The sequence below is a fragment of the Ranitomeya imitator genome, chromosome 5 (assembly GCF_032444005.1).
Source record: "Ranitomeya imitator isolate aRanImi1 chromosome 5, aRanImi1.pri, whole genome shotgun sequence".
Classification (NCBI taxonomy): domain Eukaryota; kingdom Metazoa; phylum Chordata; class Amphibia; order Anura; family Dendrobatidae; genus Ranitomeya; species Ranitomeya imitator.
This window is the reverse complement of record NC_091286.1, coordinates 114,696,587-114,723,670: the sequence shown is the minus strand read 5'-3', so window position 1 is coordinate 114,723,670 and position 27,084 is coordinate 114,696,587. Positions and strand designations below refer to the sequence as shown.

Below are 27,084 nucleotides of genomic sequence, written 5' to 3'. Positions count from 1 at the left end.
CCTGCGTATGAATCGAGTATAAGCCGAGAGGGGGACTTTCAGCCCAAAAAAGTGGGGTGAAAATCTCGGCTTATACTCGAGTATATATGGTAATTGCACCTGTTTGAAATTGTTACCTGTATAAAAGACACCTGTCCACACACTCAATCAATCAAACTTTAACCTATCCACCATGGCCAAGACTAAAGAGGTGTCTGAGGACACCAGGGACAAAATTGTAGACCTGGACCCACAAGGCTGGGATGGGGTACCAGACAATAGGCAAACAGCTTGGTGAGAAGGTAACAACTGGTGGCACAATTATTAGAAAATGGAAAAAAACTAAACAAAATGACTCTCTCCTTGTGGGGTAATTATGAATCTGAGAAAGTTTAGGAATCAGCCCAGAATTTCACAGGAGGACCTGGTCAATAGCCTGAAGAGAGCTGGAACCACAGTTTCAAACATTACTGTGGGTAACACACTATTCCATCATGGATAAAAATCCTGCAGGGCATGCCAGGTCCCCCTGCTTATGCCAGCACATGTTCAGACCCGTTTGAAGTTTGCCAATGACCATCTGGATGATCCAGAGGAGGCATGGGAAAAGGTCATGTGGTCAGATGAGACCAAACTAGAACTTTCTGTTATCAACTCAACTCGCCATGTTTAGAGGAAGAAGAAAAATGAGTACAACCCCAAGAACACCATCCCAAAAGTGAAGCATGGGTGGGGCATCATACTTTGGGGTTGCTTTTCTGCAAAGGGGGCAAGATGACTGCACCATATTGAAGGGAGGATGGATAGGGTCATGAGATTTTGGCCAACAACTTCATTTCCTCAGTAAAAGCATTTAACATGGATCATGGCTTGGTTTTCCAGTATGACAATGACCCAAAACACACTGCCGAGGCAACAAAGGAATGGCTCCATAAAAAAGATTTCAAGGTCCTGGAGTGGCTTAAACCTGAACTCAATAGAAAATCTTTGGAGGGAGCCGAAACCAATGTTGCCCAGCAACTGCCCTGAAAGATCTGGAGATGATCTGTATGGAGGAGTGGGCTAAAATCCCAGCTGCAGTGTGTGCAAACTTGGTCAAGAACTATAGGAAACGTCTGACCTCGGTAGTTGTTTTCTATTGTGCCAAATACTTATTTCATACAATAAAATGCAAATTAATTATGTAAAAATCATGCAATGTGATTTTCTGGACTTTTATTTTAGATTTTGTCTCTCACAGTTGGAGTGTACATGCTAAAAATCGGCAGTCTGTCAAATATTTATTTTCCCCACTAGAGATATATATATATATATATATATATATATATATATATATATATATATATATATACTAGCTGAAGAGCCCGGCATTGCCTGGGCATAGTAAATATCTGTGGTTAGTTATAGCACCTCACGTCTCTTATTTTCCCATCATGCCTCTCATTTTCTCCGTTACACCTCTTATTTTCCCCCTCACTCCTCTTATTTTCCCCCTCACTCCTCTCATTCCCCCCTAACACTTGTCATTTCGACCTCACATCTGTCATTTTCCAATCACTCCACTATTTTCCCTCACTCCTCTCATTTTTCACTCACACCTTTTCATTTTCACCTCTCACCCCTCATTTTCACCTCAGTATATACATGTTTGTCATCTCCCTTATATATAGTATACACTTGTATGTCATCTCCTGTATATAGTATATACCTGTGTGTCATCTGCTCCTGTATATAGTATATACCTGTGTGTCATCTGCTCCTGTATATAGTATATACCTGTGTGTCATCTGCTCCTGTATATAGTATATACCTGTGTCATCTCCTCCTGTATATAGTATATACCTGTGTGTCATCTGCTCCTGTATATAGTATATACCTGTGTCATCTCCTCCTGTATATAGTATATACCTGTGTCATCTCCTCCTGTATATAGTATATACCTGTGTGTCATCTCTCCTGTATATAGTATATACCTGTGTGTCCTCTCCTCCTGTATATACAGTGACGCTCCTACCATTAGGCGATTTGAGCTCTTTGGCTCAGGCGGCAGAAGAGAGGGGGCGGCAGATTCTGTAGAACCCGGCCCCTAGGGGCCCCCAGCCAGGAGTGGACATACGCCAATGCCACTGCTCTGGGGCTGAGAGGTGGAAGGTGGCCCCTGCAGGCAGGCCCGGTATCATGTAGCATCAGGCCCCTGTCACTCTCTCCTGCAATCCGGCCAACACCCTCAGCTGGGGAGTGGCGCGGGAAGTGCAGGAGTTCAAAAGGGGGGCGTGTCATGCAGGGAGAGATGCTGGCCAATTAATGCTTTCCTCACCAGACTGAGGAGAGCGCTCACTGGCTGCTGTCTCTCTCTGTCCTCCTGCATGGCGCGTCTCTGGTGACTGATGAGTACTCCCTCCCGTACAGTACAGTTGGGGGCCTGTTGTGAACAGGTAATTCAGAACCACAATGGACATTGAAGTTCAGAGCACACAAAGTGACCTGACAATTACCAAAAACAAAGGACGAGCTCTGAGACGTGGGAACTCTGCTGACTGCAATCCCTAATCCTAACACACCACACTAGAGGTAGCCGTGGATTGCGCCTAACGCTCCCTATGCAACTCGGCACAGCCTGAGAAACTAACTAGCCCTGAAGATAGAAAAATAAGCCTACCTTGCCTCTGAGAAATTCCCCAAAGGAAAAGGCAGCGCCCCACAAATAATGACTGTGAGTAAGATGAAAATACAAACACAGAGATGAAATAGATTTAGCAAAGTGAGGCCCGACTTACTGAATAGACTGAGGATAGGAAAGATAGCTTTGCGGTCAACACAAAAACCTACAAACAACCACGCAGAGGGGCAAAAAGACCCTCCGCACCGACTAACGGTACGGAGGTGCTCCCTCTGCGTCTCAGAGCTTCCAGCAAGCAAGAAAAACCAATAAAGCAAGCTGGACAGAAAAAATAGCAAGCAAAAATAACACAAGCAAAACTTAGCTTATGCAGGATAGACAGGCCACAGGAACGATCCAGGAGGAAGCAAGACCAATACTAGAACATTGACTGGAGGCCAGGATCAAAGCACCAGGTGGAGTTAAATAGAGCAGCACCTAACGACTTAACCTCATCACCTGAGGAAGGAAACTCAGAAGCCGCAGTACCACTCTCATCCACCAAAGGAAGCTCATAGACAGAACCAGCCGAAGTACCACTCTCGACCACAGGAGGGAGCTTGGCCACAGAATTCACAACAGTACCCCCCCCTTGAGGAGGGGTCACCGAACCCTCACCAGAGCCCCCAGGCCGACCAGGATGAGCCACATGAAAGGCACGAACCAGATCGGCAGCATGGACATCAGAGGCAAAGACCCAGGAATTATCTTCCTGACCATAACCTTTCCACTTAACCAGATACTGGAGTTTCCGTCTCAAAACACGAGAATCCAAAATCTTCTCCACTATATACTCCAATTCCCCTTCAACCAAAACCGGAGCAGGAGGATCAATAGATGGAACCACAGGTGCCACGTATCTCCGCAACAATGACCTATGGAACACATTATGGATGGAAAAAGAAGCTGGAAGAGTCAAACGAAAAGACACAGGATTAAGAACCTCAGAAATCCTATATGGACCAATGAAACGAGGCTTAAATTTAGGAGAGGAAACCTTCATAGGAATATAGCGAGATGACAACCAAACCAAATCCCCAACACGAAGTCGGGGACCCACACAGCGCCTGCGGTTAGCGAAACGTTGAGCCTTCTCCTGGGACAAAGTCAGATTGTCCACTACATGAGTCCAAATCTGCTGCAACCTATCCACCACAGTATCCACACCAGGACAGTCCGAAGACTCAACCTGCCCTGAAGAGAAACGAGGGTGGAACCCAGAATTGCAGAAAAACGGCGAAACCAAAGTAGCCGAGCTGGCCCGATTATTAAGGGCGAACTCAGCCAAAGGCAAAAAGGACACCCAATCATCCTGATCAGCAGAAACAAAACATCTCAGATATGTTTCCAAGGTCTGATTGGTTCGTTCAGTCTGGCCATTTGTCTGAGGATGAAAAGCCGAGGAAAAAGACAAATCAATGCCCATCCTAGCACAAAAGGCTCGCCAAAACCTCGAAACAAACTGGGAACCTCTGTCAGAAACGATGTTCTCTGGAATGCCATGTAAACGAACCACATGCTGGAAAAACAACGGCACCAAATCAGAGAAGGCAATTTAGACAAGGGCACCAAATGGACCATCTTAGAGAAGCGATCACAAACCACCCAAATGACCGACATTCTTTGAGAGACGGGGAGATCCAAAATAAAATCCATAGAGATATGTGTCCAAGGCCTCTTCGGGACCGGCAAGGGCAAAAGCAACCCACTGGCACGAGAACAGCAGGGCTTAGCCCGAGCACAAATCCCACAGGACTGCACAAAAGAACGCACATCCCGCGACAGAGACGGCCACCAAAAGGATCTAGCCACCAAATCTTTAGTACCAAAGATTCCAGGATGACCAGCCAACACCGAACAATGAACCTCAGAGATAACTTATTTGTCCACCTATCAGGGACAAACAGTTTCTCCGCTGGGCAACGGTCAGGTCTATTAGCCTGAAATTTTTGCAGCACCCGCCGCAAATCAGGGGAGATGGCAGACAAAATTACCCCCTCTTTGAGAATACCCGCCGGCTCAGACAAACCCGGAGAATCGGGCACAAAACTCCTAGACAGGGCATCCGCCTTCACATTTTTAGAGCCCGGAAGGTACGAAACCACAAAGTCAAAACGGGAGAAAAACAGTGACCAACGAGCCTGTCTAGGATTCAACCGTTTGGCAGACTCGAGATAAGTCAAGTTTTTGTGATCAGTCAAGACCACCACGCGATGCGTAGCTCCTTCAAGCCAATGACGCCACTCCTCGAATGCCCACTTCATGGCTAGCAACTCTCGATTGCCAACATCATAATTTCGCTCAGCAGGCGAAAATTTCCTGGAAAAGAAGGGGCATGGTTTCATCACCGAGCAATCAGAACGTCTCTGCGACAAAACAGCCCCTGCTCCAATTTCGGAAGCATCAACCTCGACCTGGAACGGAAGCGAAACATCTGGTTGGCACAACACAGGGGCAGAAGAAAAACGACGCTTCAACTCCTGAAAAGCTTCCACAGCAGCAGAACACCAATTGACCACATCAGCACCCTTCTTGGTTAAATCAGTCAACGGTTTAGCAATGCTAGAAAAATTAGCGATGAAGCGACGATAAAAATTAGCAAAGCCCAGGAACTTCTGCAGACTCTTCAGAGATGTTGGCTGAGTCCAATCATAAATGGCCTGAACTTTAACAGGCTCCATCTCGATAGTAGAAGGAGAAAAAATGAACCCCAAAAATGAAATCTTCTGAACACCAAAGAGACACTTTGACCCCTTCACAAACAAAGAATTAGCACGCAGGACCTGGAACACCATTCTGACCTGCTTCACATGAGACTCCCAATCATCCGAGAAGACCAAAATATCATCCAAGTATACAATCAGGAATTTATCCAGGTACTCTCGGAAGATGTCATGCATAAAGCACTGAAACACTGATGGAGCATTAGAAAGTCCGAATGGCATAACTAGGTACTCAAAATGGCCTTCGGGCGTATTAAATGCTGTTTTCCATTCATCGCCCTGTTTAATACGCACAAGATTATACGCACCACGAAGATCTATCTTGGTGAACCAACTAGCCCCCTTAATCCGAGCAAACAAATCAGACAGCAGCGGCAAGGGGTACTGAAATTTGACCGTAATTTTATTTAGAAGGCGGTAATCAATACAAGGTCTCAGCGAACCATCCTTCTTGGCCACAAAAAAGAACCCTGCTCCCAATGGCGACGATGACGGGCGAATATGACCCTTCTCCAAAGACTCCTTCATGTAACTCCGCATAGCGGCGTGCTCAGGTATAGATAAATTAAACAGTCGACCCTTAGGAAATTTACTACCAGGAATCAAATCGATAGCACAATCACAATCCCTATGCGGAGGTAGGGCATTGGACTTGGGCTCATCGAATACATCCCGGTAATCAGACAAGAACTCTGGGACCTCAGAAGGGGTGGATGATGAGATAGACAGAGATGGAAAATCACCATGTACCCCCTGACAACCCCAGCTGGACACAGACATTGATTTCCAATCTAATACTGGGTTAGGGACTTGTAGCCATGGCAACCCCAACACGACCACATCATGCAGATTATGCAACACCAGAAAGCGAATATCCTCCTGGTGCGCAGGAGCCATGCACATGGTCAGCTGGGTCCAATACTGAGGCTTATTCTTGGCCAAAGGCGTAGCATCAATTCCTCTCAATGGAATAGGACACGGCAAGGGCTCCAAGACAAACCCACAGCGCCTAGCAAACTCCAAGTCCATCAAATTCAGGGCAGCGCCTGAATCCACAAATGGCATGACAGAATAGGAAGACAAAGAGCAGATCAAAGTAACGGACAAAAGAAATTTCGACTGTACCGTACCAATGGTGGCAGACCTAGCGAACCGCTTAGTGCGCTTAGGACAATCGGAGTTAGCATGAGTTGAATCACCACAGTAGAAACACAGCCCATTCTGACGTCTGTGTTCTTGCCTTTCAGCTCTGGTCAAAGTCCTATCGCACTGCATAGGCTCAGGTTCATGCTCAGATAATACCGCCAAATGGTGCACAGATTTACGCTCGCGCAAGCGTCAACCGATCTGAATGGCCAAAGACATAGACTCATTCAGACCAGCAGGCATAGGAAATCCAACCATGACATCCTTAAGGGCTTCAGAGAGACCCTTTCTGAAAATAGCTGCCAGCGCACATTCATTCCATTGAGTGAGCACGGACCACTTTCTAAACTTCTGACAATAAATCTCTATCTCATCCTGACCCTGACACAGAGCCAGCAAATATTTCTCTGCCTGATCCACTGAATTAGGTTCGTCGTACAGCAATCCGAGCGCCAGAAAAAACGCATCAATATTACATAATGCAGGATCTCCTGGCGCAAGGGAAAATGCCCAGTCTTGAGGGCGCCACGTAATAAAGAAATAATGATCTTAACTTGTTGTACTGGGTCACCAGAGGAGCGGGGTTTCAAAGCCAGAAATAGTTTACAATTATTTTTAAAATAAGGATTCTGAACCACTAAATCTTGAATATTCTGTACATTTATAGTGAGATTATCCATCAAAGAGAACAGACCTTGAATGTCCATGTCCACACTTGTGTTCTGAACCACCCTGATGTAAAGGGGAAAAGAAAGACAGAACACAGTGCAAAGAAAAAAAAATGGTCTCAGAACTTCTCTTTTCCCTCTATTGAGAAGCATTAGTACTTTGGGCCTCCAGTACTATTGTGAACAGGTAATTCAGAACCACAATGGACATTGAAGTTCAGAGCACACAAAGTGAACTGACAATTACCAAAAACAAAGGACGAGCTCTGAGACGTGGACGTGGGAACTCTGCTGACCGCAATCCCTAATCCTAACACACCACACTAGAGGTAGCCGTGGATTGCGCCTAACACTCCCTATGCAACTCGGCACAGCATGAGAAACTAACTAGCCCTGAAGATAGAAAAATAAGCCTACTTTGCCTCAGAGAAATTCCCCAAAGGAAAAGGCAGCGCCCCACATATAATGACTGTGAGTAAGATGAAAATACAAACACAGAGATGAAATAGATTTAGCAAAGTGAGGCCCGACTTACTGAATAGACCGAGGATAGGAAAGATAGCTTTGCGGTCAACACAAAAACCTACAAACAACCACGCAGAGGGGCAAAAAGACCCTCCGCACCGACTAACGGTACGGAGGTGCTCCCTCTGCGTCTCAGAGCTTCCAGCAAGCAAGAAAAACCAATAAAGCAAACTGGACAGAAAAAATAGCAAGCAAAAATAACACAAGCAAAACTTAGCTTATGCAGGATAGACAGGCCACAGGAACGATCCAGGAGGAAGCAAGACCAATACTAGAACATTGACTGGAGGCCAGGATCAAAGCACCAGGTGGAGTTAAATAGAGCAGCACCTAACGACTTAACCTCATCACCTGAGGAAGGAAACTCAGAAGCCGCAGTACCACTCTCATCCACCAAAGGAAGCTCATAGACAGAACCAGCCGAAGTACCACTCTCGACCACAGGAGGGAGCTTGGCCACAGAATTCACAACAGGGGCCCCACCGCACAGCACACAGGGACAGCAGTGGAGGAAGAGCAGGACTTACAGTGTGTCTTTTTCCTCCACTGTTCTGTCCCCAGCAGGCTGCAGCATCTCCGTCCTCACTGTGAAGAGATGGGGGAGGAGCTCACTGCACGGGACAGCACAGCAGCACCAGGGGCTGTTATCAGTCTGCTCTGTGCCCCATCCCCCACAGTGAGTTCTGCAGCCCTCTCCAGCTGAACTGCCCTCCTCCAAGGCTTCTCTATCACCTGTACAAGATTAGTATGTATGTATATGCTTGTATATGTATGTATGTGTGTGTGCATCTGTGTATGTACAGTGTGTGTGTATCTATGTGTATGCTTCTGTGTGTATCTGTGTATGCATGTACATTATATGTGTATGTCTGTGTGTATAATATGTGTGTATCTGTATGTGAGATATATTTATATGTATAAACAATGTTTATGTGCATGTATGTACAGTATATGTGTATGTCTGTGTGTACGGTATGTGTATACTTTGTGTATATATCTGGATATGTATGTACGGTACAAGTATGTGTACCTGAATGCATGTACGGTATATGCATGTTTATGTACGGTATATGCGTGTATGTATGACGGTATGTGTATCTGTGTGTATGTACAGTATATGTATGTGTATCTATGTGTATGAACGGTATATGCGTGTATGTATGACGGTATGTGTATCTGTGTGTACAGTATATGTATGTACGGTATGTGTGTACGGTATGTGTGTGTACGGTATGTGTGTATGTACGGTATATGCGTGTGTGTATGTATAGTACATGTATGTATGACAGTATATATTTGTGTATCTGTGTGTATGTACGGTATATGTGAGTGTTTGCATATACGGTATATGTATGTGTATCTGTGTGTATGTATGTACGGTATATTTATGGGTAATTATGTAATTATACTCACCTACTCCCGGCGTGGTCCCTGCACGTCCCTGCTTCTTCCAGCGCTGCAGATTCTTCCTGCACTGAGCGGTCACTTGGTACCGCTCATTACAGAAATGAATATGCGGCTCCACCTCCCATAGAGAACGCAGTGCCAGGAGCAGGTGAGCATACGGGGAGGGGGAGCGCTGCGTGGCACGATATTTACCTCTCCTTGTTCCAGTGCGGCTCCGTCTTCAGCGTCCTCTGGCAGTGACGCTCAGGTTAGAGGGTGCGGTGACGTAGTCAGTGCGTGCCCTCTGCTGAACGTCAGTGCAGAAGACGGAGCCGCACGAGGAGCAGGTAAATATTGCCTGTGCCGGGGGTCCTGAGCGAAGAGAGGTGAGTATGCGATTTTTTTTTTTATCGCAGCAAAAGCATATGGGGCAAGTGGCTGTACGGAGCATCTTATGGGGCCATAACACTTGTGCAGCACTATAAGGGGCAAGTGACTGTGCGGAGCATCTTTTGGGGCCATAACACTTGTGCAGCACTATAAGGGGCAAGTGACTATATGGAGCATCTTATGGGGCCATAACATTTGTGCAGCACTATAAGGGGCAAGTGGCTGTACGGAGCATCTTATGGGGCCACAGCGCTTGTGCAGCACTATATAGGGCAAATATCTCTATGGAGCATCTTATGGGGCCCTTATTACCCTTTATGCAGGATTATATGGGGCATATTTTAATATGGAGCATCTAATGGGGCCCATCAAACTTTATGGAGCATTATATGGGGCTCCTGATTCAATATGGATATTCAAAAACACTTAACCTACTGATGTCTCAATTAATTTTACTTTTATTGGTATCTATTTTTACTTTTGAAATTTACTGGTAGCTGCTGCATTTTCCACCCTAGGCTTATACTTGAGTCATTACGTTTTCCCAGTTTTTTGTGGCAAAATTAGGGGGTCGGCCTATACTCTGGTTGGCTTATACTCGAGTATATACGGTAACTGGATTTGCGCTGCTAGGTTTTTTTTTTATAAAACTCCGGGGTCAAGTTCCCGCCCCCCTTCCAGCAGGGACTGTGTGTGTGTGGGGGGGGGGGGGGGAAGGGGGGGCGCCATTTCTCCGTTCGCCTCAGGCAGCAGAGAGGCTAGGTTCACCCCTGTGTATATAGTATATATCTGTGTATCATCTCCTCCTGTATTAGACTGCGTTCACACGTTATTTAGTCAGTATTTTTACCTCAGTATTTGTAAGCTAAATTGGCAGCCTGATAAATCCCCAGCCAACAGGAAGCCCTCCCCCCTGGCAGTATATATTAGCTCACGCATACACATAATAGACAGGTCATGTGACTGACAGCTGCCATATTTCCTATATGGTACATTTGTTGCTCTTGTAGTTTGTCTGCTTATTAATCAGATTTTTATTTTTGAAGGATAATACCAGACTTGTGTGTGTTTTAGGGCGAGTTTCAAGTGTCAAGTTGTGTGTGTTGAGTTGCATGTGGCGACATGCATGTAGCGACTTTTGTGAGATGAGTTTTGTGTGGCAACATGCGTGTAGCAACTTTTTGTGTGTCGAGTTGCATGTGACAGGTTAGTGTAGCAAGTTGTGTGCAGCAAGTTTTGCGCATGGCGAGTTTTGCGCGTGGTGAGTTTTATGTGTGGTGCGTTTTGAGTATGTGCAAGTTTTGTGTGAGGCAACTTTTGCATGTGGCAATTTTTCCGCGTGTGCAAGTTTTGCATGTGGCGAGTTTTCCATGAGGTGAGTTTTGCACGTGTGGCGAGTTTTGCATGAGCCTAGTTTTGCATGTGGCGAGTTTTGCGCGTGGCAAGTTTTCAGCGGCGACTTTTGTGTTTCGACTTTTATGTGGCGAGGTTGGTGTATGTGTGGTGAAATGTGTGCTGAGGGTGGTATATGTGTTCAAGCACGTGGTAGTGTGTGGCGCCTTTTGTGTGTGCGTTCATATCCCCGTGTGTGGTGAGTATCCCATGTCGGGGCCCCACCTTAGCAACTGTACGGTATATACTTTTTGGCGCCATCGCTCTCACTCTTTAAGTCCCCCTTGTTCACATCTGGCAGCTGTCAATTTGCCTCCAACACTTTTCCTTTCACTTTTTCCCCATTATGTAGATAGGGGCAAAATTGTTTGGTGAATTGGAAAGCGGGGGGTTAAAATTTCACCTCACAACATAGCCTATGACGCTCTCGGGATCCAGACGTGTGGCTGTAGCTGCGACGGTGCATATGCCAATCCCGGACATACACACATACATACATACATACATACACACATTCAGCTTTATATATTAGATATATATATATATATATGTACAGTTAGGGCCAGAAATATTTGGACAGTGACACAAGTTTTGTTATTTAAGCTGTTTACAAAAACATGTTCAGAAATACAATTATATATATAATATGGGCTGAAAGTGCACACTCCCAGCTGCAATATGATAGTTTCCACATCCAAATCGGAGAAAGGGTTTAGGAATCATAGCTCTGTAATGCATAGCGTCCTCTTTTTCAAGGGACCAAAAGTAATTGGACAATGGACTCTAAGGGCTGCAATTAACTCTGAAGGCGCCTCCCTCGTTAACCTGTAATCAATGAAGTAGTTAAAAGGTCAGGGGTGGATTCAAGGTGTGTGGTTTTGCATTTGGAAGCTGTTGCTGTGAGCAGACAACATGCGGTCAAAGGAACTCTCAATTGAGGTGAAGCAGAACATCCTGAGGCTGAAAAAAAAGAAAAAATCCATCAGAGAGATAGCAGACATGCTTGGAGTAGCAAAATCAACAGTTGGGTACATTCTGAGAAAAAAGGAATTGACTGGTGAGCTTGGGAACTCAAAAAGGCCTGGGCGTCCACGGATGACAACAGTGGTGGCTGATCGCCGCATACTTAATTTGGTGAAGAAGAACCCGTTCACAACATCAACTGAAGTCCAGAACACTCTCAGTGAAGTAGGTGTATCTGTCTCTAAGTCAACAGTAAAGAGAAGATTCCATGACAGTAAATACAAAGGGTTCACATCTAGATGCAAACCATTCATCAATACCAAAAATAGACAGGCCAGAGTTAAATTTGCAGAAAAACACCTCAAGAAGCCAGCTCAGTTCTGGAAAAGTATTCTATGGACAGATGAGACAAAGATCAACCTGTACCAGAATGATGGGAAGAAAAAAGTTTGGAGAAGAAAGGGAACGGCACATGATCCAAGGCACACCACATCCTCTGTAAAACATGGTGGAGGCAACGTGATGGCATGGGCATGCATGGCTTTCAATGGCACTGGGTCACTTGTGTTTATTGATGACATAAGAGCAGACAAATGCTGCAAAGTTGATTGGACGGCGCTTCATAGTACAGATGGACAATGACCCCAAGCATACAGCCAAAGCTACCCAGGAGTTCATGAGTGCCAAAAAGTGGAACATTCTGCAATGGCCAAGTCAATCTCCAGATCTAAACCCAATTGAGCATGCATTTCACTTGCTCAAATCCAGACTTAAGACGGAAAGACCCACAAACAAGCAAGACCTGAAGGCTGCGGCTGTGAAGGCCTGGCAAAGCATTAAGAAGAAGGAAACCCAGCGTTTGGTGATGTCCATGGGTTCCAGACTTAAGGCAGTGATTGCCTCCAAAGGATTTGCAACAAAATATTGAAAATAAAAATATTTTGTTTGGGTTATGTTTATTTGTCCAATTACTTTTGACCTCCTAAAATGTGGAGTGTTTGTAAAGAAATGTGTACAATTCCTACATTTTCTATCAGATATTTTTGTTCAACCCTTCAAATTAAACGTTACAATCTGCACTTGAATTCTGTTGTAGAGGTTTCATTTCAAATCCAATGTGGTGGCATGCAGAACCCAACTCGCGAAAATTGTGTCACTGTCCAAATATTTCTGGCCCTAACTGTGTATATATATATATATATATATAATATATATATATATATATATATGTATATATATATATAATATATATATATATATATATATATATATATATATATATAATATAGTGAGGAAAATACATAATAATTAGTGATGAGTAAGTGTACTCGTTGCTCGGATGATCTCCGAGTATTTGTGACTGCTCAGAGATTTAGTTTTTGTTGACACAGCTGCATGATTTACGGCTTCTAGCCTGCCTGAGTACATGTGGGGGTTGCCTGGTTGTTAGGGAATCCCCACGTGTATTCAAGCTGTCTATCAGCTGTGAATCATGCAGCTGAGGCAACAGAAACTAAATCTCCGAGCAGTTACAAATGCTCGGAGACCACCCTACCAACGAGTATACTCGCTCATCACTAATAATAATATATAGTGCTCTCTGTCTTTTGAAATTCATTAAGGAAGTATTCACAATTCTGACATTCAAGGAGTGCCTACAAAATATAGCCTCCCACTTGGCTTTTTACTTATTTTGTTATGTTACAACCTTTGTTTAAATATTTTTGTAATCCAATTTGTGTCTAATGCATCAGCACTAAATAGTCTAAGTTGGTGAAGTGAAGTGAGAAAATATAGGCATAAATTTATGGGATCAAATAAATACAAATTTGCATGTGCATATGTATTCACCCCTTTTGTGATGAAACCCCTTAAAATTTCTAGTGCTAGCAATAATCTTCATATGTCACATGCTTAGTGAAAGGAAGTCCACCTGTGTGCAATCAAAGTGTCACATGGCTGTCAGTATATACAGTGGGGCAAAAAAGTATTTAGTCAGTCAGCAATAGTGCAAGTTCCACCACTTAAAAAGATGAGAGGCGTCTGTAATTTACATCATAGGTAGACCTCAACTATGGGAGACAAACTGATAAAAAAAAATCCAGAAAATCACATTGTCTGTTTTTTTAACATTTTATTTGCATATTATGGTGGAAAATAAGTATTTGGTCAGAAACAAAATTTCATCTCAATACTTTGTAATATATTCTTTGTTGGCAATGACAGAGGTCAAACGTTTTCTGTAAGTCTTCACAAGGTTGCCACACACTGTTGTTGGTATGTTGGCCCATTCCTCCATGCAGATCTCCTCTAGAGCAGTGATGTTTTTGGCTTTTCGCTTGGCAACACGGACTTTCAACTCCCTCCAAAGGTTTTCTACAGGGTTGAGATCTGGAGACTGGCTAGGCCACTCCAGGACCTTGAAATGCTTCTTACGAAGCCACTCCTTCGTTGCCCTGGCGGTGTGCTTTGGATCATTGTCTTGTTGAAAGACCCAGCCACGTTTCATCTTCAATGCCCTTGCTGATGGAAGGAGGTTTGCACTCAAAATCTCACAATACATGGCCCCATTCATTCTTTCATGTACCCGGATCAGTCGTCCTGGCCCCTTTGCAGAGAAACAGCCCCAAAGCATGATGTTTCCACCACCATGCTTTACAGTAGGTATGGTGTTTGATGGATGCAACTCAGTATTCTTTTTCCTCCAAACACGACAAGTTGTGTTTCTACCAAACAGTTCCAGTTTGGTTTCATCAGACCATAGGACATTCTCCCAAAACTCCTCTGGATCATCCAAATGCTCTCTAGCAAACTTCAGACGGGCCCGGACATGTACTGGCTTAAACAGTGGGACACGTCTGGCACTGCAGGATCTGAGTCCATGGTGGCGTAGTGTGTTACTTATGGTAGGCCTTGTTACATTGGTCCGAGCTCTCTGCAGTTCATTCACTAGGTCCCCCGCGTGGTTCTTGGATTTTTGCTCACCGTTCTTGTGATCATTCTGACCCCACGGGGTGGGATTTTGCGTGGAGCCCCAGATCGAGGGAGATTATCAGTGGTCTTGTATGTCTTCCATTTTCTAATTATTGCTCCCACTGTTGATTTCTTCACTCCAAGCTGGTTGGCTATTGCAGATTCAGTCTTCCCAGCCTGGTGCAGGGCTACAATTTTGTTTCTGGTGTCCTTTGACAGCTCTTTGGTCTTCACCATAGTGGAGTTTGGAGTCAGACTGTTTGAGGGTGTGCACAGGTGTCTTTTTATACTGATAACAAGTTTAAACAGGTGCCATTACTACAGGTAATGAGTGGAGGAAAGAGGAGACTCTTAAAGAAGAAGTTACAGGTCTGTGAGAGCCAGAAATCTTGATTGTGTGTTTCTGACCAAATACTTATTTTCCACCATAATATGCAAATAAAATGATAAAAAAACAGACAATGTGATTTTCTGGATTTTTTTTTCTCAGTTTGTCTCCCATAGTTGAGGTCTACCTATAATGTAAATTACAGACGCCTCTCATCTTTTTAAGTGGTGGAACTTGCACTATTGCTGACTGACTAAATACTTTTTTGCCCCACTGTACACTTTACCTTTTCTGAAAGGCCACAGAGGCCTCAACGCCAGGTAGCAAGAGGAACCAGTAACCAAACACCATGAAGACCAAGGAGATCTCCAAGCAAGTCAAGGTGTTGAGAAGAACAAGTCAGGGTTGGGTTATAACAAAAAAAAAATCCCAATCTCTGATGATCCCCCGAAGCACCATCAAATTTGTTATCTCTAAATGGAAAGAACATGGTACGGCAACAAACCTGCCACCCACCAAAATTCTCAGCCCAGGAATTAACCCCTTTCCGACATCAGATGTAATAGTACACTGATCTCGGACTCTCCCTGTTTGGTGCTCCGCATCGGAGCCCGCACCTTTCTGGGCACATGACAGCTGATATATACAGCAGACATGTGACCGCCACATCCGCGTGTGGAATCTCAATCCACCCGCAGCTGTTAACTAGTTAAATGCCACTGTCATTCTCTGACAGCGGCATTTAACTTGCACTTCCGGCAAGCAAGTCGGAAATCCCTCCCGTCGGTGACCACGCATGTGATCGCATGTTACTGATGGGTTGGCATGACAAGCAGAGGTCTCCATACAATGGTGACACATATGGATATGTGTGTGGTATTTCCTGAGGAAGAAGTCATATATAGACTTCGAAACACATTGAATAAAACCACCATTCCTTTTCATCAATACATAGAGATTTCCAGTTGTTCAGCAGCGCTGACAATATCCGTAAAAATCCTTTGTATGGTTCTTGATACGGTAAGTCCTTAACCCGTGGATCTGAGGCAGCTTATAAAGGCACGGATGATTGACCTCGTGGAGACCAAAACATCCAACACCGCTGAGACACCATCACGTGTTTCTCAACGCAGGCAGTGAATGGCCAGGCCTTTCCCCGGGAAGGAATAACCAAGGAAAGGGCAGCATCCAATAAAGGAAAACATCCAATAAAGGAAAACCACCTATGCCAAGCATGGTATCCATCCACAGACAGCTGTTTCGGGGTTTTTGCCCCTCATCAGTGTGGAGTAGGAAACTGGCTATCAGGAGCAGTGCCTAGTAGAAAGTTTATAAAGGCACGGATGATTCACCTCGTGGAGACCAAAACATCCAACACCACGGAGACACCATCACGTGTTTCTCAATGCAGTGATGCAGAACACTGCCCCCAAATATGCAAATGCATGTAGAGGGGCTGTGGAGACACCATCACGTGTTTCTCAACGCAGGCAGTGAATAGCCAGGCCTTTCCCCGGGAAGGAACAACCAAGGGAAGGGCAGCATCCAATAAAGGAAAACATCCAATAAAGGAAAACCACCTATGCCAAGCATATGGCCTGATTACCCTCGAACTCCAGTTTCCAGTTCCATACTTCCACCTGATATTTTTGGTGGACACCCATACATAATCATTCACACACAGGTCCGGACCTGGACGTTTATTTTCACGCATGCGTCTGCCACAAGATGGTGAACTCTTTATAGAACCGACAACAGAGGCATCCCCCTGTGTCACCAAACTCACTCCCCCACTATGCACCGAGGGACCCACCACCCTCCTCCGACCCCTCCTCCTAAGAGGTCTCTGACATACCGAGTTAGAATGTAATGAGGGTAGAGTCTTGCCCCTACTCCCTTCAAACACCTCTACAGCCCCCACAGGAGAAGAAGGGGTAGTTTGTAGAAGGACGGCATAGATCGTAGCTCCTGGACAGCAGTCCTTACACAACTGACCCCAGCTGACTACCTCTCTGGACCGCCAGTCAATGACCGGGTTATGTTTACTCAACCAAGGGAGTCCTAAAACAATGGGTGTAGGTATTCCCCCCAAGACGTAGCACGACAGGAACTCCTCATGATGAGTCCCTATACGCAGGTGTATATCATCCACGACTTGGGACACCCACCCCTGGCTGAGTGGTATGGAGTCAATGGCCTGAACACTTAGAGGTTTAGTTAGTGTTCTACACCTCAGGCCATGGGTCTGGACAAAATGAGCATCCACCAGATTGACTCCTGCTCCACTGTCCACGAGTACCGGAACATTCTCAGTTACCTCACCAACAACCACCTCAGCAGGTAAGGTACACTGAGATCAGAAAATGGAAGAAATATACTCTCCCTGGTCGCTTCCTTCCACACAACCAGGGGGATGCGGCTTTTTAGATGGAACAGGCATCTTGGCGCGAGCTGGGCAGACATTGATAAAATGATCAGTCTGCCCACAGTAAAAACATGCCCCCACACCACGGCGAACCCCAGACAAGCCTGTTTGGGAAGCAACTCCTCCCAGCTGCATGGGTTCGTCCACCTGATCAGGTGTGTCCTCCTCCCTAGCAAGGACTACCGGGGGCACATTTGGTGTATGCCTCTCCCTCAAATGTCTATCCACCCGGATGGCAAGGGACATGGCGGCCTCCAATGACTTGGGAGCGGCGTACTGTACTAGAGTATCTTGCAACCTAGGGGACAGACCCTGCACAAAATGGCTCCTAAGGGCAGGGTCATTCCACTGTGTGTCAGTGGCCCACCTCCTGAATTCTGAACAGTACTCCTCCGCCGGCCGAGCCCCCTGCTTAATCTTGCGGAGTCGGGATTCCGCCAAGGAGACGCCGTCCGGGTCACCATATACCAGTGCCAGAGCTGCAAAAACTTGTCCACTGACCTTTAGAGATGGAGAACCGGTCAGCAGGGAGAAGGCCCAGGATTGGGGATCACCTGTTGTGAGTTCCGTTCTGGAGCTCCCTCCTGCGGTTGCTAATGGTATGTTTGCGAGTTCTGCCCTTGGGCTCCCTCTGGTGGTTTCGAGTGGAACTGCTGCTCCGTTAGGTAGCTGTAGCAGCTGCCTTCACTAATCGCCTTGCCTGGGTTTGTTATTTAAACTTGCTCTGGGCTTTAGTCCATGCCTGCTGTCAATGTTCTTGGTTGGATTTGATTCTTCCCTTGGATTTCTCATATGGCCAGTCCTTGTCTGCAAAAGATAAGTTTTGCTAGTTTGTTTGTCCATTTGTTTGGACTCTATTGCTTTGCATTTTGTCTCTTTTGTCCAGCTTGTCACTATGTCTTATTTAGGCTAGCTGGAAGCTCTGGGAAAGCAGATTTGACCCTCCACACCGTGAGTCGGTGTGGAGTTCATTTTTGTAAACTCTGCATGGATTTTGTAGTTTTTAATACTGACCGCACAGTATCCTTTGCTCTCTGTCTATCTAGTTTAGTATTGGCCTCCCCTTTGCTGAATTCTAATTTCATTTCTGTGTTCGTCATTTCCCTCTCCTTTCACAGTCAATATTTGTGGGGGGCTATCTTTCCTTTTGGGGGTTTCTCTGAGGCAAGATAGCTTTCTATTTCCTTCTTTAGGGGTAGTTATATCTTAGGCTGTGACGAGGTGTCTAGGGAGTGTCAGGAACATCCCACGGCTATTTCTAGTTGTGTTGTTAGGATTAGGGACTGCGGTCAGTAGAGATACCACCTTCTCAGAGCTCGTTCCATGTTGCGTTTTAGCCACCAGGTCATTTCAGTGTGGCCTCTTAACCACCAGGTCATAACAAACACCCTTAAGAAGGGAAACTATGATTCCCACCCGTTGTTCCTCACTCCCTGATGAACGAGGGCAGAGCCTGAAGTATAACTTACAGGCCTCCTTAAAAACAAAAAATGTATCTCTCCCACCAGGGAACCTGTCAGGAAGAGATAACTTGGGCTCAGGTTGAGCATGAACCTGGGCCGAAGCCCAAAAGCCCACCAACTGCTGCAGCTGCTGCACCACCTCACCACGCAGCCCCTTAAACTCATCGGTGAGGGTCTGAAGCAGTTGGGCAAAAGCCTGCATTTGATCCATGGCTCACCAGAAATAATGTAAGGTCGGTGTTAATGTCACGCCGATATGGCGTTAAAGGGGCAGGACGGCGTATTGGAACCCGCACCTGTCCCTGCCACTATAAGGGACCCTGACTTTCCCTTATCTCGGGGGTACCTATGAAAGTTAGGAGGCCCAAGCCGCCAGCGTATCCCTGTCTCCTGTGCAGACCCTATAAGTGACCCCCTCCACCCCCAAGAGAGGTAAACTGCACCAGATTAAAAATATCACCAAAACTGAAAAGGAAAAGAAAAACCAGACTTAGCTTAAAGCTGCAAAGCACAGCACAGCAGGAAGAAACACCAGATGAAACGGACACAGCAGTAGAACATCAGCTCACAGCTAGCTCCTACTCCTGGCTTGGTCGCTGCAGAATGAACTAATACCGACAGCTGATGAACCAGGTAACCTTTTAAAGGATGGAGGAAGTGGTCACTACAAACATCAGCTGAGCCAGAGGCAATGCAATACCATGAGCGGCCACCAGAGGAGGAAAACCTGCATTAACCCCGACGACCAAAAAGGAAAAAAAGGTATTAAACAGAAGCAAACAGATCTGCCACAATCCAAAATTGGATCGTGACACACGAGAGGTGGATGGTAACAATTGCTTTCGTTGTTTGGACCAGCCATAGTGTAAGAATCGGGTGTTCATGTAAAGCTGCATGAACCAGTTAACATCCTAAATACACTGTGTGCAGAATTATTAGGCAAGTTGTATTTTGATCACATGATACTTTTTATACATGTTGTCCTACTCCAAGCTGTTCAGGCTTGAGAGCCAACTACCAATTAAGTAAATCAGGTGATGTGCATCTCTGTAATGAGGAGGGGTGTTGTCTAATGAGATCAAAACCCTATAAAGGTGTGCTTAATTATTAGGCAACTTCATTTCCTTTGGCAAAATGGGTCAGAAGAGAGATTTGACAGGCTCTGAAAAGTCCAAAATTGTGAGATGTCTTGCAGAGGGATGCAGCAGTCTTGAAATTGCCAAACTTTGGAGCGTGAACACCGAACAATCAAGCGTTTCATGGCAAATAACCAACAAGGTCACAAGAAGCGTGTTGGGCAAAAAAGGCGCAAAATAACTGCCCATGAATTAAAGAAAATCAAGCTTGAAGCTGCCAAGATGCCATTTGTCACCAGTTTTGCCATATTTCAGAGCTGCAACGTTACTGGAGTAACAAAAAGCACAAGGTGTGCGATACTCAGGGACATGGCCAAGGTAAGGAAGGCTGAAAAATTACCACCTTTGAACAAGAAACTTAACATAAAACGTGAAGACTGGGCCAAGAAATATCTTAAGACTGACTTTTCAAAGGTTTTATGGACTGATGAAATGAGAGTGACTCTTGATGGGCCAGAGGCTGGATCAGCAAAGGGCAGAGAGCTCCACTCCGACTCAGACGCCAGCAAGGTGGAGGTGGGGTACTGGTATGGGCTGGTATCATCAAAGATTAACTTGTCGGACCTTTTCGGGTTGAGGATGGAGTGAAGCTCAACTCCCAGACCTACTGCCAGTTTCTGGAAGACAACTTCTTCAAGCAGTGGTACAGGAAGAAGTCGGTATCGTTCAAGAAAAACCTGATTTTCATGCAGGACAATGCTCACTCACATGCCTCCAACTACTCCACAGCGTGGCTGGCCAGTAAAGGTCTCAAAGAAGAAAAAATAATGACATAGCCCCCTTGTTCACCTGATCTGAACCCCATAGAGAACCTGTGGTCCCTCATAAAATGTGAGATCTACAGGGAGGGAAAACAGTACACCTCTCGGAACAGTGTCTGGGAGGCTGTGGTGGCTGCTGCACGCAATGTTGATTGTAAACAGATCAAGCAACTGACAGAATCTATGGATGGAAGGCTGCTGAGTGTCATCATAAAGAAAAGTGGCTATATTGGTCACTAATTTTTTTGGGTTTTTTTTTTGCATGTCAGAAATGTTTATTTCTAAATTTTGTGCAGTTATATTGGTTTACCTGGTGAAAATAAACAAGTGCGATGGGAATATATTTGGTTTTTATTAAGTTGCCTAATAATTCTGCACAGTAATAGTTACCTGCAGAAACAGATATCCTCCTAAAATAGCAAAATCTAAAAAACACTCCAACTTATGAAAATATTAAGCTTTGATATTTATGAGTCTTTTGCGTTGATTGAGAACATAGTTGTTGATCAATAATAAAAATAATCCTCTAAAATACAACTCGCCTAATAATTCTGCACACAGTGTATGTAACAGTACAGACACAGAGGGTTATTAAATGCATAGAGCGTATGAGAACATGATGCGAGGAACCTGATTATGGTTTCAGTTTTTTTGAATGGGCCACACAGAGATAATTAGGTTAATGCGTTGAGGCGGTAGGCCAGTCAGAACAAATGTGTTTTTTAGGGCGCTCTTAAAACTGTGTGGACTGGGGATTAATCGTATTAACCTGGGTAGTGCATTCCAAAGAATTGGTGCATCACGTGAAAAGTCTTGGAGACGGGAGTGGGAGGTTCTGATTATTGAGGCTGTTAACCTGAGATCATTAGCAGAACAGAGAGCACGGGTAGGGTGGTAGGCTGAGACCAGGGAGGAGATTTACGGTGGCGCTGAGCCATGGAGTGCTTTGTGGATGAGGGTAATAAGTTTGTACTGGATTCTAGAGTGGATGGGTAACCAGTGTAATGACTGGCACAAGGTAGAAACATCAGTTTAGTAGAGAGTTACAATAGTCCAGAAGAGAATGAATAAGAGAATCAGTAAGAGTTTTTGCAGAGTCGAAAGTAAGAAAGTAGCGAATTCTAGAAATGTTTTTGAGATGCAGATAAGAAGAGCGAGCCAGTGATCGGATGTGGAGGGTGAATGAAAGCTCGGAATCAAGTATGACCCCAAGGCAGCGGGCAAGTTGCTTGGGAGTAATGGTGGAACCACACAGGGAGGAAAAACAAGGAGATCAGTTTTTGACAGGTTCAGTTTCAGATAGAGGAAGGACATGCTGTTAAGGTACCTTCACACATAGCGATATCGTTAACGATATCGTTGCTTTTTGTGACGTAGCAACGATATTGTTAAGGAAATCGTTCTGTGTGACAGCGACCAACGATCAGGCCCCTCCTGGAAGATCGTTGGTCGCTGAACAAAGTCCAGAACTTTATTTCGTCGCTGGATCTCCCGTGGACATCGCTGGATCGGCGTGTGTGACACCGATCCAGTGATGTCTTCACTGGTAACCAGGGTAAACCTCGGGTAACTAAGCGCAGGGCCGCGCTTAGTAACCCGATGTTTACCCTGGTTACCAGCGTAAAAGTAAAAAAAAAAAAACACTACATACTTACCTACCGCTGTCTGTCCCCGGCGCTGTGCTCTGCACTCCTCCTGCACTGGCTGTGAGCGTCGGTCAGCCGGAAAGCAGAGCGGTGACGTCACCGCTCTGCTTTCCGGCCGCTGTGCTCACAGCCAGTACAGGAGGAGTGCAGAGAAGCAGAGCGCCGGGGACAGACAGCGGTAGGTAAGTATGTAGTGTTTGTTTTTTTTTACTTTTACGCTGGTAGCCAGGTTAAACATCGGGTTACTAAGCGCGGCCCTGCGCTTAGTAACCCGATGTTTACCCTGGTTACCCGGGGACTTCGGGATCGTTGGTCGCTGGAGAGCTGTCTGTGTGACAGCTCTCCAGCGACCAAACAGCGACGCTGCAGCGATCCGGATCGTTGTCGGTATCGCTGCAGCGTCGCTTAATGTGAAGGGGCCTTTAGAGAAAGCGATAAGACAATCACTGGAGTTTTCTAAAAAGGTTGTTTCTGATCACCAGAGGAAACCATCTAACATGAAGGAGTTGGAGCAGTTTTTGCCTTGAGGTATGCGAAAAAATCTCAGCAGCAAGATGTGGAAAGCTCATAGAGATTTATCCAAAGTGACTTTCAGCTTTAGTTATTGCAAAAGGAGGCTCTACAAAGTGCTGAGATTAGGGGGTTAATAGTTATACACACTGAAGTTTTAAGTTATTTTATCTTATTTGTTATTTGCATCATAATTAGAAGACAACCAAATGTTAACAGTTGTAGGCATGTTCTTTACATGAATTGATGCAAACCTTAAAAAAAAAAGGAAATTCCCTTTTGTAAGGTAGGAAAAACATTCAAAATACCAAGGGCGTTGAACATTTTCACAAATCACGGTATATAAAGAGACCAGATAGAAAAGTTTTGATATATGTGTGGCTCTTTCCTTTATCTCCTCCGAATTGCCACCTTCGAATCTGGTACCCTCCATTTGTCTGCTGCAGACCACTTAACTGACATGATGAGGGCAAAGAGACCTTCACTCATCCAATAAATGGAGGTCTCAACACCATCAGACATTTACGGCATAATCTATTGCTGTGCACTAAACATCTGAAACTAGGGATGTTATTAAATAAATTGCAATACATTGTGAATGTAAAATACGTTGTCAGAATAAGGCTACTTTCACACTAGCGTTTTCTGCAATCCGTCACAATGCGTCGTTTTGCAGAAAAAACGCATCCTGCAAAAGTGCTTGCAGGATGCGTTTTTTCCCCATAGACTTGCATTTCTGATGCATTTGCGACGGATTGCCACACGTCGCATCCGTCGAGCGACGGATGCGTCGTGCTTTTGCAGACCGTCGGGAGAAAAAAACGCTACATGTAACGTTTTTTTCTCCTGACGGACCGCTATCTCCGACCGCGCATGCGCGGCCGGAACTCCGCCCCCACCTCCCCGCACCTTACAATGGGGCAGCGGATGCGCCGGAAAAATGCATCCGCTGCACCCATTGTGCAATGCAGCAAACGCTAGCGTCGGAATCTAGATTCCGACGCTAGTGTGAAAGGAGCCTTATAAGTCTAAATGACTTTGTTGATATCTCCAAACGGACTGAAATGTTGATTAATATGTAAACGGTGGTCATTCTGTACTGGATAAAGCTGGATAAAGCCAAAAAAACGGCAGTTGAGGCACTTTCCCCAGATACAGTAAGGTAAAAGGGTTGTGGTTCTCTCGGTGACCTGCGCTCCACACCATCCGCTTTCATCTATACTACAGAAAGTCAGTACAGCGAGAGTGTCTTACCAGTTGTATCAAGAAAGACAGAGCAGTTCTTTCAGGAATAACAGAAGTAAGATTAGGAGGAGATCGCAAAGAGCACCATACGCTCTGATCGCCACATCACCCCCTACTATAATAGCTCTGTAGGTGAGCTAAGTATGTGTAATGTGTTTTCATTGAGTATGTATGTGTAGTGTGTGTATATTAAATATGTACAGTATTTGTAGAGTATGTATATTATGTATGGGTAGTGTGTATATATTGAGTATGTATGTGCTGTGTGTGTATATAGAATGTTTGTCCTAGTGTGCATATATTGAGTATGAATGTGTAGTGTGTGTATATTGAGTAAGTATGTTAAGTGTGTATATTGAGTATTTATGTATAGGGTGTGGATATTGAGTATGTGTGTTTAGTGTGCCCATATTGAGCATGCATGTGTAGTGTGTATATATTGAGTATGTGTAGAGTGTGTATATTGAGTATTTATGTGAAGTGTGTGTATACTGAGTATGTATGGTGTGCATATATTTAGTATGTATATATAGTTTGTGTGTATATATTGAGTGTATGTGTAGCATGCATATATTCAGTATGTATGTGAAGTGTGTGTATATTGATTTTATGCAGTGTGTGTGTCTTGAGTGTGTATGTGTAAAAAAAAAAATAATTAAATAAAGTGGAGCCCCAATAACAAACAGAACAACCAAAAAGAGAAGAAGCCCCTACAATAAAACTTTTAGGCCGGGGTCACACTTGCGAGTGCAATGCGAGAAACTCGCGTGAGTCTCTCACATCAATACTCGGCACTGCCACCGGTGGTTCGGGCCGGAGCGTTCAGCTGCATACAAATACATGGAGCCACACACTTCGGTCCCGAGTGCCGGGTATTGATGCAAGAGACTCACGCAAGTTTCTTGCATTGCACTCGCAAGTATGACCCCGGCCTTAAGAATAAAATGTAAAACTCTCAGAAACACTCTAAGTATAAAAAATTATAGAGGCGTGTCTGTACAAATACAGCAAAAATCAAGGTAGGATAAAAGGTGACTATAAATCCCTAGTAATGCCTTACCACACACACCTAGTTTATAATTAAAGGGCAGCACAGGTAGTGAAAAATAAATCCTGGATGTATACCCAATATCTAAGCACTCTAGACAGTAGAAGAATGTGTGTCTCCAATATGGCTACCTTAAGGAAGTTGCTAAAAGTAAATACGGTAGCTACAGAATTTAAAAAAATTGATAAGTTTTGTCTGCCTAAAGCTAAAATGACATATTTAAGAGATTCTCATGAATGAGTACAATATTTTTCCTGTAAGGAGGCAATGTCTTGTACACACATTAAGGCTACTTTCACACTTCCGTCGTGGGGCCTCCGTTGCAATCCGTCGTTTTGGGCAAATGTGCTCGCAGGATGCGTTTTTTGCCCATAGACTTTTATTAGCGACGGATCCATCGTGTTTTGGTGGACCGTCGTCACAAAAAAAGTTCAATGTAACTTTTTTTGTGTGCCGTGTCCGCCATTTTCAACCGCACATGCGCGGCCGTAACTCCGCCCCCTCCTCCCCGGACTGCAGAATGGGCAGCGGATGCGTTGAAAAACTGCATCCGCTGCCCACGACTTGCAGTAATTTCACAACGTCCATCGGTACGTCTGCCCGACACATAGCGACGGGCCCGTACCGACGGAAATGTGAACGTAGCCTAAAACTCTCCAACAACTATTCGACAAGCAGCTGCTGAGTCCCCAGATAGTGATCACTGGTTGTCCTCATATTGCTTTTGTGCTAGGAAGTTCTCAGACTTTGCAGTTTTCTTTCAGCGTAGAACATTAGCATCATTTCCCATTCGCAGCGTATACTTATCTCAGCTATGTTCACTGAAGCTTAGCTTACATGATGCCAGTAGAAATAAAGGAATCTTGGAAACGACGGCATTATTGTCTGTAACCATTTATTTTCTTTATTTAAATGCTATGATGGCTTCAGCAAATATTTTTTTCACTTTTATGTTGAAAAGTTCCACAGTTATCCAATATTCCATCTGTCACAGTCTTTGTCTCAATTTGTTTCTTGATTTTCGTGCTGTCGTCCAATAAGAAACTTGCCCTGGTCATGTGATGATTACACAGCCAATCACGGTAGAAAGCTCTGTATCAGCTGAAAAGAAACGATGAACTTTCCTACTGAATGACTGCAAGCATAGAACCTGAGAAATGAATATTTGCTGCAGAAAGTGTGGACATTGTATATGCAATCATTACACGATGAATAACTTTTATTTGCTCGATTGATTGCTCCCCTTTTGCATCTGATGCTTACGTGACAATGCCTGATGCTCCTGCTAACAGTAGCCATGTTTGTTCTCTTCAAGTGTTCAGTGTGGATTGCAGCACGGTGGAATGTCCTCCGGTCCAGCAGGTGGTGTGTCCGTCAGACAGCTACTCAACGCAAGTGCGACTGACGGCCGACGGATGCTGCACTCTGCCCACAAGGTTTGTCCTTAAAGTCGTCTTTACGCAGGTTTCTGCTATTCTTTTACATTTGTAGCGGAGAATGAGAAAAGCATATTCTAGAACTTTTTTTGTCAGTTTATATAAAGAAAAAGACCTTTAAAATATAATTCACTGTGTTCAGTTAAATTATTGGAATTCTCACAGTTTTTGTTGCTTACAGTTGTGAAAAGTCAGCTCGAAATTACTGTATTTGACACAAGTTTCTGAAAATCGTGGCAAAAAGACATTCAGAAGTTCAAATCCTGCTCTGAATTATTATTA

The 27,084-nt window shown here is 44.7% G+C and overlaps 1 protein-coding gene across 1 annotated transcript in view; it reads left to right on the top strand.

Annotated features, from left to right (window-relative positions):
- Positions 1–27,084, top strand: part of CRIM1 (cysteine rich transmembrane BMP regulator 1) — a 973,879-nt gene that overhangs the window by 437,192 nt on the left and 509,603 nt on the right. The window contains exon 4 of the mRNA XM_069769103.1: positions 26,682–26,802. Coding sequence (XP_069625204.1) covers positions 26,682–26,802 — 121 coding nt within the window. The remainder of the gene's footprint in view (positions 1–26,681; positions 26,803–27,084) is intronic.